This window comes from Mobula hypostoma, chromosome 4, assembly GCF_963921235.1.
Source record: "Mobula hypostoma chromosome 4, sMobHyp1.1, whole genome shotgun sequence".
Classification (NCBI taxonomy): domain Eukaryota; kingdom Metazoa; phylum Chordata; class Chondrichthyes; order Myliobatiformes; family Myliobatidae; genus Mobula; species Mobula hypostoma.
Genome location: NC_086100.1, coordinates 97,267,251 through 97,278,868, shown reverse-complemented (window position 1 = coordinate 97,278,868; position 11,618 = coordinate 97,267,251). Strand labels below are relative to the sequence as shown.

At 49.6% G+C, this 11,618-nt stretch overlaps 1 protein-coding gene across 1 annotated transcript in view; it reads left to right on the top strand.

The window, feature by feature from the left end:
* Window positions 1-5,373: 5,373 nt before the first annotated feature.
* The window catches only part of dtymk (deoxythymidylate kinase (thymidylate kinase)), a 29,699-nt gene continuing 23,454 nt past the window's right edge, over window positions 5,374-11,618 (top strand). Inside the window, exons 1-2 of the mRNA XM_063046234.1 lie at window positions 5,374-5,991; window positions 6,774-7,130. Coding sequence (XP_062902304.1) covers window positions 7,001-7,130 — 130 coding nt within the window. The 5' untranslated portion in view covers window positions 5,374-5,991; window positions 6,774-7,000. The remainder of the gene's footprint in view (window positions 5,992-6,773; window positions 7,131-11,618) is intronic.

Below are 11,618 nucleotides of genomic sequence, written 5' to 3'. Positions count from 1 at the left end.
TCCTACTGAGAGGTGCCTTCGTCACGGGGACCAGGTCAGTGTATGTGCGCCAGCGGCTGTTGGAAAAAAACGATCTTACCTTAAGTTCGGCAATTGAGCTGGCTGACACGCTGGAGGCTGCTCTGCGTAACTCCGAGGCTCTCCAGATATGTGATCCTCCGGTGGCCTCGTGGGCGCCGCAGACCCCTCAACCCGCCAGCGAATCGACCACGGCTGCTGCCAGTCGCGAGTCTGTGAAGTGCTACTTCTGCGGACTGGAGAAGCACCCCCGGAAATGTTGCCCGGCCCGAGAAGCTACCTGCTCCAGCTGCGGAAAGAAGGGCCACTTCGCCAAGGTCTGTAAGTCCAAACCGCGAGCGGGATCGAGCAGAACCGCGTGCGAGACATGGGGGTCGCCATCCTGCCTGCCACCATCTTCCCTGCACGCCGCCACCACGTGTGAGACATGGGGGTGGGCATCTTGGTCGGTGCCCCCTCCCACTGCCTACGACCAACGGGTGCTCACGGGGCAACCCACCACACCGGACCAAGACAGCGACTCAACCCTGGCCTCCGTGACCCTTGACCAAAGCGCTCCCCACCAGCTCTCAAGGTCAATGATGGACATCCTGGTGGAGGGGCACAGGACAAGCTGCCTGTTTGACACAGGCAGCACGGAGAGCTTTATCCACCCGGACACGGTGCGGCGTTGCGGACTCGTGATATGGCCGGTAAGTCAGAGGGTCACCATGGCTTCCGGGTTGCATACAACAGACATCTGGGGGGGTTGTGTAGCGACGCTAGTGGTGCAGGGCACAGAATATCGAGACTTTACGTTACTGGTCTTGCCTCAACTGTGTGCCCCTGTGCTATTGGGGCTCGACTTCCAGAGCCACCTGAAGAGCGTGACAATGGAGTATGATGGGCCCCTCCCATCAATTACTGTCGAAGATCCCCAGTTTTGTAGGAATACGTCACATACCCCACTACTGACCACACACACACACCGACCCGCGCATCCCACCCAACATCATGCCAACTACCGCACTACCAACGCCACTTGCGGCCTCTCCACCCTCAGGATCCCTCCCCCACCGCTGTTCGCCAACCTGACCCCCGACTGTAAACCTGTGGCAACTAAAAGCAGGAGGTACAGCGTGGGGGACAGAGCCTTCATTAAGTCGGAGGTGCAGTGGCTGCTCAGGGAGGGGGTCATCGAGGCAAGCACAAGTCCTTGGAGGGCGCAGGTGGTGGTTGTTCGGAACGGGGAGAAGAATAGGATGGTCGTGGACTATAGCCAGACCATCAATAGGTTCACGCAGCTCGACGCGTACCCTCTACCCCCCATCGCGGATATGGGCAATCAGATAGCACAGTACAAGGTGTACTCGACCATAGACCTAATATCCGCTTACCATCAGTTCCCCATCTGCCGAGAGGACCGCCCTAACTCCGCCTTCGAGGCGGATGGCAGGCTTTATCACTTCCTGCACGTCCCCTTCGGTGTCACGAATGGTGCATCTGTTTTCCAGAGGGCAATGGACCGGATTATGGACCAGTGCCAACTGAAGGCCACGTTCTCATATGTGGATAACATCACCATCTGCAGTCAGGACTGGCAGGATCATGACAACAACCTCCAAAAATTTTTCCAAGTGGCCAAAGCTTTCACTCTCACCTATAACAAGGACAAGTGTGTGTTCGGAACCACCCGACTTGCTATCCTTGAGTGTGTCGTGGAGAATGGAGTCATTGGCCCTGACCCCGACCGTATGTGCCCCCTGTTGGCACTCCCTCTTCCCAATACCCTCAGAGCCCTCAAAAGGTGCCTGGGCTTCTTTTCATGTTACGCCCAATGGGTCTCTAACTACGCAGACAAGGCCCGCCCCCTGGTCAAGTCTAACACATTCTCCTCTCAGCCGAGGCCCACACGGCCTTCAGCTGCATTAAAGGGGACATTGCCAAAGCAGCAATGCATGCGGTGGATGAGGCCATCCCCTTCCAAGTAGAGAGTGACGCCTCGGACTTTGAACTGGCTGCTACCCTCAACCAGGCAGGAAGACCAGTGGCGTTCTTCTCCCCTACCCTTCAAGGCCCTGAAATTCAGCACTCCGCGGTGGAGAAAGAGGCCCAGGCCATAGTGGAAGCTGTTAGGCACTGGAGGCACTATCTTGCCAGCAAATAGTTCACCCTGCTGACTGACCAGAGCTCAGTCGCATTCATGTTTAGTAACCAACAGCAGGGCAAAATCAAAATTGATAAAATTCTGAGGTGGAGAATCAAACTCTCCACCTTCAACTATGAGATCATGTACAGGCCTGGGAAGCTCAACGAGCCCTCCAATGCCCTATCCCGGGGAACATGTGCCAGCGGGCAGATCGACCGGCTATACGCTCTACATGTAGATTTTTGCCACCCGGGGGTCAGCCAGCTTTTCCAGTTCGTGAAAGTCTGGAACCTGCCTAACTCCCTTGAGGAGATCAGGATGATGACCAGGGACTGCCAAGTCTGCGCAGAGCGCAAACTGCACTTCTACCGACTCGAAAAGGTACAACTAATCAAGGCCACTGAGTGTTGACTTTAAAGGCCCCCTTCCCTCCACCGACCGCAATGTGTACTTTCTTAACATTATCGACGAGTACGCGTGGTTCCCCTTCTCCATCCCCTGCCCCGACACCACTACCACGTCAGTTATAAAAGCCCTGCGCAAGCTCTTCACTCTGTTCGGATACCCATGCTATATCCACAGTGACAGAGATTCCTCGTTTATGAGCGATGAGCTGCACCAATACCTGCTGGCTAGGGGAAATCTAACTAGTAGGACCATGAGCTATAATCCCCGGGGGAATGGACAGGTGGAGAAGGAGAATGCCACGGTGTGGAAAGCCACACTCTTAGCCCTCAGGTCAAAGGGACTGCCAGTCTCCCGCTGGCAGGAGGCCCTTCCCGAGGCACTCCACTCCATCCGCTCCCTGTTATGCACAGCCACCAATGCCACCCCTCATGAGCGACTCTTTTCTTTTTCCAGAAAGTCGACCACTGGGACCACCCTACCAAGTTGGCTGACGTCCCCGGGGCCAGTGCTGCTCCGGAAACATGCGAGGACCAATAAATACTCCCCGATAGTCGAGAGGGTTCACTTACTTCATGCGAACCCCCAGTATGCCTACGTGGTTTTACCTGATGGGCGGGAGGACACGGTCTCCATCCGCAACCTGGCGCCCACAGGAGCACCGGGCCTCTACCGTGAACACTCCACGGTGACTATTAACCCCGTACCCACCGATATACGTACCCACCAGACACCGCGCATTCCAAGCCCCACACAGACACCACACGACACTCCCATACCGGGCGCGACGCACATGCACAAGGGATTACCAACGCCTAATGTGCTGACACCTGAAGTCAGGCCGGAGCCAGCACAACCGCCATCGCCGGTGCTACGTAGATCACAGCGACGGACTCGACCGCCTGATAGACTTGACCTGTAAATATACTTGTTTTAAATATTGTCAGTCACTTCACCCCGCAGGACTCTTTTAAAAAGGAGGGGTGAATGTGGTAAACCATATATCTGTTGTAACTGGGTTACCTGTCTGGACACGCCCCTCTGCTGACTGCCCCTGTGGCTCCTCCCACAGACCCCTGAATAAAGGTGTTCGCCTTGCCCCTCCCCCTCAGTCCAGGGGCAGACAGTCACCATGGAGGTCGTATTGTACAGTGAATAAAAGCCTTTTGGTATTTACCCTACTTCAGTCCTTTGGAATTATTGAAGGTGCTTCAGCTGAGAAGAAAAGGGTCCCCTTAGACATCAGCAGGGCTTAAGTCTCAAGCAGCAGGAGATGGGTAGGATTTTTAACACATCTTTCTCCTTGTGTTTATTTGGTGTTTACATGCTTAACCACAGTTGCTCAAGAGATGAGGGAAACAAGTTTGGGAGAACATTTATAGTACCTTGTGGTAATTGCAGCATTAAGGTGGATAACTCCCCAAAGCCTGACCGAGTGTATTCTAGGACTTTTGTGGGAAGTTCAAGAAGGAATTGCTGAGGCCCTTGTGGAGATATTTGCTTCATCATTAGCCATCGGTAAAGCTGAAGACTGGAATGTAGCTAAGATTGTTCCATTGTTTAAGAACGGACAAGCCTGACATCAGTGGCAGGGAAGTTACTAGAGGAAAATCTAGTGGGATAGAACCTTCAAGCATGTGGATAGGTATGGTCTGGTTATGGAGAACCAGTGTGTCTTTTGTGTGTGGAAAGTCATATATGACAAATCTTTTGGAGATTTTTGTTGACAATGTAACCAAACGGGTAGATGAGGGTGGGGTAGTGAAAGTTAATTTATTTAGACTTTAACAAGGCCTTTCACAAGGTCCCATATGCAGACATCCCACCTCTCCCAGAATTTCTGGGAGTCTCCCGCATATCGATAGTGGCTCCCTGATACCTGGAAATTATATACAATATCCCGGAAATAGATTTTTTGGAGAGGGAGAGCGAGCATCCTGATTGGTCTCGCTTCATGCTATGAGTGGTCCCCATCCACCGGGCCGCGAGGAAACAATATGATTTGGTGATATGAAACGATATGAGTCAGCTGCACCTTTCCTCATTCCCTGTCACGCACTGTTGAATTTTAACGCACGCGAGGTCATCAGTGACCCAAGACGTGCAAAGGAATGGGTCCGTGACCCATTTGTGAATGTCCCTGGTGAATCATCCATGTCAGCGTGGGAAAAAGATCAACTCCTCGAGCTTGCAAATGACGGTGGGCTGGAAAGTATGTTTGACATAACATCTCTGCCGGTATTCTGGATCAAAGTCAAGGCTGAATATCCTGAGATAGCCATGAAAGCACCGAAAACGTTGCTTCCATTTCCAACATATTTCTGTGAAGCGGAGTTTTCTGCAATGAATGCAACGAAAACTAAATTGCGGAATAGACTGGACATCAGGAACCCCCTTCGAGTATCGCTGTCTCCCATCACCCCTCGATAGGACCGTCTTGTTGCAGGAAAACAAGCCCAGGGCTCCCACTGATTCAGCGATATTGGTGTGTTGCAATGATTTTATATGTTCATACGAGGAAAATATGTGCTGTGTGTTTAATATCCAAATGTTACTTAAAATGTTATGATGCTATTGACTTATAAGTGACTTATAATTCAGTTGTCCCCAACCTGCGGGTCGCGAAGAATACAGCGGTAGCCGGGACGCACCCAACACAACTTTAAGAAAAAAGCCGAAATTAACAAACTAATTAATTAGGAGACGACGCAATCGGCAATTGTCTCTGATCTGGGCGACACCTAATTAATTTCGGCTTTTTTTCGGGATATTGTATATAATTTCCGGGCGTCAGGGAGCCACTATTGATATGCGGGAGACTTCCGGGAGAGGTGGGATGTCTGCGGAAGGAAAGCGTGCCTAGGAGCGGCCCGACTGGATTCGAACTCCGGAGTCCGGCGCTGATGTCACTGCGCCACCAGCCGGCTAAGATGGTGTCGAGACTAGCGTTTGAATTTGGATTTAAGTGAGGGAGAGTTGCGCAGCGTCAGCCTCACTCTCTCTTCCCAATTCCCATCTGGATCCAGTGGCAAGACAGAGTCTAGACGGCTGGAGATGGGACTAGGCGCAGTGGATGACCAGGACGTCTTCTGTGTCTTGTCCTGCTCTACGCGTTCCACGACGCTTGCAGAGACCGCCTTCTTGACCGTTGGGCCTTCCATTGGTCTCGTCCGCTCAATCCGCCGGAGTCTGTCTTCACATGCTGGGATAAGACAACTCCCTATCACACCGAGGGTTTGAGACCCGTCGGCTACCCTCACCTGGTTTAGCCGGCTTGTTGAAGCCGTTGCCCGGGGTGTAGCCGCTGTCGCACGCAAACAGCTACGGGGAGCCACATGTGAGAGCTGAGTGCCAGGTGGGGACCAAAGGTTGTCAAACCGCCCTGAAAAGGACGCGACATGTTCCCCAACCAGAGGTGCTACCCCGGGTATGCTGCAGAGGTCAGTGTTGTTATTCGTTATTATGTAAATAATTTGGATGCAAATGCACAAGGCTTGATCAGTAAGCTTGCACTTGACATGAAATTGTGACGTGTTGTTATTGGTGAAGAAGGCTATAGCAGATTACAAGAGGATCTAAATCTGTTTGACAAGTGGGTTGAGTGGCAAGTGGATTTTAATACAGACAAGTGTGAAAACCAGTCTATTGTAGGACTTCACTGGTAGTTCAATGGAACAACGGGACCCAGGAGCACGAGTGCAGTCTGTTAAAAGTGGCATCACAGCTAGGCAGGGTGGTGAGAAAGGTGACCTTGTTGGGACATGATGTTGCAGTTGTTGAAGTAGTAGATGAGTACTGTGTACAGCTTTGGTCACCCTATTACTGTATATAAAAACAACGGGGTTAAATTGGAAAGAGTGCAGAGCAGCTTTACCGGGACTAGACATATTACAGGGAGAGGCTGGCCAGGCTAGGTTCCTTGGAACATGGGAAAATGCAGGGTAACGTAGAGGTTTTTAAAAATTGGGGGGCATAGATAAGGTAGATAGTGAACCCTTTCCCCAGGGTAGGGAGTACGAAACTCAGGGGTATAGATTTTGGGTAAGAGGGTACATATTTAAAGGAGAGTTTAAAGACAAGTTTCCCAATCAGAAGGTAGCGAGTATTTAGAAGAAGCTGGCAGATGTCATTTAAGAAGCCCCTGGATGGGTATATTGATGCGGTATGTTCTTAATGATTTTTAAAGTAAAAGCTCTGCTATTTCTGTGGTCTTTCAAATCAGCAATACCAGTGACGTCACCCCCGGCGAGCCACGCAATTCTGTTAAGACAGAAGTCACGTGGCAGTGTGAGCCAATCGCTATCTTCGGTCCTCAGCAGCGCCCGCGCCGATTCGACGCTATCTGGATATGCGCGTGCGCAGACTGTCTCCGGCCTCCCGCAGACAGCAGCCGATTGGTTCGCTCAAGCAGCCGCTCGATTTCATTGGTTGGTCCGGCTGAGAGCGCGAATGGCGGCCAAACGAGGAGCCCTGATCGTGCTGGAGGGGGTGGATCGGGTGGGGAAGAGCACCCAGTGCAAGCGGCTGTACGAAACCTTGCGGCAGCGTGGACATGCTGTGAAACTGATTTGCTTCCCGAGTAAGTAATCCAGCCTCGTTCGCCATCTGCACCCCCACCTGAGGTGACCGGGCTTCCCGGCCGCTCCTGGCAGACACCAGGCAAGTTTACCTGTAAAGCACTTTTCAAACGCAGGGCAGTTCAAAGTGTTTTACATAAAACAAGGTATACAATCAAACATAACATTTCAGACAACATGAAACTAAAATCGCGCATAAAAATAAAGAAATGACAGTTACAGAGCAGGAGATGAAAGATGGTGGTTAAGGCGGCTTATGGCATTGAGTTGAAAGTCCGGAGGTTATGTTGCAACAGTGTTAAACACTAGTTTGGCCACCTCTGTAGGATTGCGTACAGTTCTGGTTGCCCCACTATAGAAAGGATGTTGAGGCTTTAGAGAGGGTGCAGAAGAGATTGGATTTAACTTTATTGTCATTGTGCCGAGTACAGATACAAAGCCAATGAAATGCAGTTAGCATCTAACCAGAAATGCAAAGAATATTGTTATTTACAAAATAACTGCAAATAAAAAGGAAGTGCTACAGCACACAAATATAAAAGTACTGAGACAGTACAATACAGATGCAATACTGCTTAGCACTGTGATGTGAGGTTCAACAGGGTCACAGCCTCAGGGAAGAAGCTCTTCCTGTGCCTGCCGGTGTGGGAGCAGAGGCTCCTGTAGCACCTACCGGATGGGAGGAGAGTAAAAAGTCCATGGTTAGGGTGAGATGCATCCTTGATAATACTTTTCGTCCTGCCCAGGCAGCATTTATGGTAGATGTTCTCAATGGTGGGCAATTGGGTGCCGATAATCTACTGGGCAGTTTTCACCACATGCTGGATTGCTTTCCGGTCTGATACAGGACAACTGCCACACCACTCTGAGATGCAGTTGGTGAGTATGCTCTCAATGGTACAGCGGTAAAAGTCCGTCCGTATCCTGGGACAGAGGTGAGCTTTCTCAATGCTCTGCAGGAAATAAAGGCGCTGTTGTGCCTTTTTGATCAGGATGGAGGACTTCAGGGACCAGGTGAGATCCTTGGAAATGTGGACACCAAGGAATTTGAAGCTTGATACATGCTCCACTACAGCTCTGTTGATGTAGATGGGGACGTGAATGTGGCTCCTAGCATGCCTGAAGCCCACAATGATCTCCGTGGTCTTCTGGGTGTTAAGGGCCAGGTTGTTGTCGGTACACCATGCAGCCAGGTGCTGGACTTTGTCCCTGTAGGCTGTCTTGTCATCCCCTCTGATCAGACCAACCACCGTGGTGTCGTCTGCAAACTTGATTATGGAGTTAGAACCATGTACAGGAACGCAGTCATAGGTGAAAAGGGAGTACAGAAGAGGGCTCAGCACACAGCCTTGCGGCACGCCAGTGTTCAGGGTGAGAGTGGAGGAGGAGAGGTTGTCTAACTTAACTGATTTGGGGTCTGTTAGTCAGAAAGTCCAAGGTCCAATTGCAGAGGGATATGCTGATACCAAGCTGGCGAAGTTTAGTGATCGGCTTGGAGGGGATCACAGTATTGAATGCCGAAGTAAAGTCAATGAACAGCATTCTGACGTAAGAATTGGGGCTGTCCAGGTGGGTCAGGGCAGAGTGAAGTGCCGTGGAGATGGCGTCCTCTGTAGACCTGTTGGTGCGATAGGCAAGTTGATGGGTGTCCAGGGTAGAGGGCAGACAGGATTTCAGATGTGATATAACCAGTCTCTCAAAGCACTTTGCAATGATGGGAGTGAGTGCAACTGGACGGAAGTCATTCAGACTCGTGGCAGTGGAATGCTTTGGCACTAGCACGATGGTGGCGATCTTGAAGCTTGTGGCGACAAGTGCCTGGGCCAGGGACAGATTGAAAATGTCCGTGAAGACCCTGGCCAACTGCCCTGCACAGACTCTGAGCACACGGCCAGGTATTCCATCTGGACCAGCTGCCTTCCGTACATTCACCCTGCTCAGGGTGGCACAAACTTCAGAGGTGGAAAGTGGGAGCGGCAGTTCACCAGGTGGGAGATCTGCTTTGAGGGTGACCTCCTTGTTCTCTCGGTCAAAGCGAGCGTAGAAGTAATTGAGCTCATCAGGGGAGTTCTGATGGAGGTTTATTAGATTATGAGAGGCATAGATAGAGTAGACCGGGAGTATCCTTTCCTCAAGATAGTAATGTCTAGTACCCGAGGGCATGCAATTGACACGAAGGGATACATTCAAGGGGATGTGAGGGGTAAGTTTTTCACTCAGAGTGGTGGATATCTGGAACGCGCTGCCCGGTATGGCAGGGGTCCCCAACCTTTTGCACCACGGACCGGTTTAATATTAACAATATGCTTGCGGACCGGCCGATCGGGGGTGGGGGGGTGAGGGGGGGTATGTTCAAGTAGGGTTAAACTCACCTCAACGTGTCTTTTACAGTTAGGGTTGCCAACTTTCTCACTCCCAAATAAGGGACAAAAGTAGCAGTCAAATCCCAGGACACTTTACCCTGAGAAAGACTACCATGACCATGAAGCCTTGCGCGGGCCCCTGTGTGCGCATGTGCGTACGTGCCAGTTTTTTCCCACAAGTCGGTTTTGCCTTCATCTTCCGGACTATACTATACATACATTATTTCTACTTTATATAGGCTGTGTATTTATCATATCATTCCTGCTTTTACTATATGTTAGTGTTGTTTAATTTCAGTTTTATGTGTTATTTGGTATGATTTGTTAGGTTATTTTTTGGGTCTGGAAACGCTGAAAAATTTTTCCCATATAAATTAATGGTAATTGCTTCTTTGCTTCACACCATTTCAGCATGAAAGGTTTCAAAGGAATGCTGTATCTTAGCGGGGGAAATACGGGACAAGGGCGGTCATGTATGCGACAAACCAATTTAGCCCAATATACGGGATGTCCCGGCAAATACGGGACAGTTGGCAACCCTACCGCATTGCCTGACCTTATCATTCCCTACGGTACCAGTAGCCTGGCTGCTGCTGTGCCCCAGTGGGACACTTCCACCCCCCACCCCCAACTGTCTCCAAAGAGGTTTACTTGTTGCCCATAGGGGAGCCCTGCACTGGCTATTTAATCCCCTTATTTCTGAGGTTCACCCATCTACTCTCTGAAGCCTGTACTGTGGGTGTGACCATCTCTTCAAATGTTCCTTCTGTAATGCTTTCAGCCTCCCAGATCATTCTTGAAAGTATATTTTAAAATTATGCACAATTTACAAAAAAATTCTTATTGGCTAATCATGAGCCATCATAAAAGGGAAGCAGGCTCTAGCAGAGAAGCATTGTGAGAGTTGGCCAGTTTCTAAATGATACATTTTGAAATGGTTATGGAAAGGGACAGAACTGGTCCACAGATTCAAGTTTTAAATAAGGGCAAGGGAAATTTTGACAAACAGGTTGAGTACCCCTTGTCTGAAATGCTTGTAGCCGGATGTTTTTCAGATTTTTGATTTTTTCAGATTCTGGAATATGTAATGAGATAGCCTGGGATCACTATCTGACCTGTGGTATGTAATGAGATAGCCTGGGATCACTATCTGACCTGTGGTATGTAATGAGATAGCCTGGGATCACTATCTGACCTGTGGTATGTAATGAGATAGCCTGGGAACACTGTCATTTCAGCTCTGAATTTCTGTGCTGCCAGTCTCTGTCTTCCATTAGTTCATCATAGTTGTGTACTTAACAGTAAAAACTTACTACCTACTGTGAATACAATGAAAATATAGTGTGTGCAAAAGCAGTTTCAGGAGAATACCTGAATCAGCTGTTGACCACCAACAAACAACAGCAGGCTTTTTCTCTCCACCTACAATGGCCAGTTTTGATTAAAAGGTTACAGTACACTGTTTGTATTTTACTTTTTTTAAGGTTGTTTTTATACCTTACAGAAAATCTGCCAACTGGTACATTGCAGTCTTCAAGAATTTGTGCTGAGGAATGCACAAGAGCTTGCGAAGACTGTGAGGAAGGACGTGATCCTTCTGCTTCTGGACATGGAGGCGTGGAGTGAGCTGGGGAAATCCCTCAGACCTTAAAAGGCTGTATCACCCTAACTGGTCACATAAGTGGCAGTAGTGCACTGGTTTTAAAAAAAACAAAAGTTAAATCTACTGACTGAAGTGACCTTGAATATAAAGGTTTACACAATTTCTTATTTTGTATAGTTATTTTAAAAATGATGAACACTTTCTGTGCCATCCCTCACCTGCACTTCGGTATGTCTATTCATCTGGCTGTATTTTTACTTCTGGTGTACAGACAGAGGTTGACAACCACTGCACCAATGGTGAGGACTGCCAAGGTATGGTTAAGGTAGCTTGGGGAGTGCTTACAGGGCTGCTTAGGTTCAGTGGATTGGACCACATTCAGGGATTCATCTTCAGAACTGAATGGATATGCCACAGTTGTCATAGACCTCATCAGGACCTATGTGGATGAGTTTGCCTTCAAGAATATACCCAAACCAGAAGCCAGGGATGAACTAGGAGATCTGTAGTCCGCTGAGGACTAC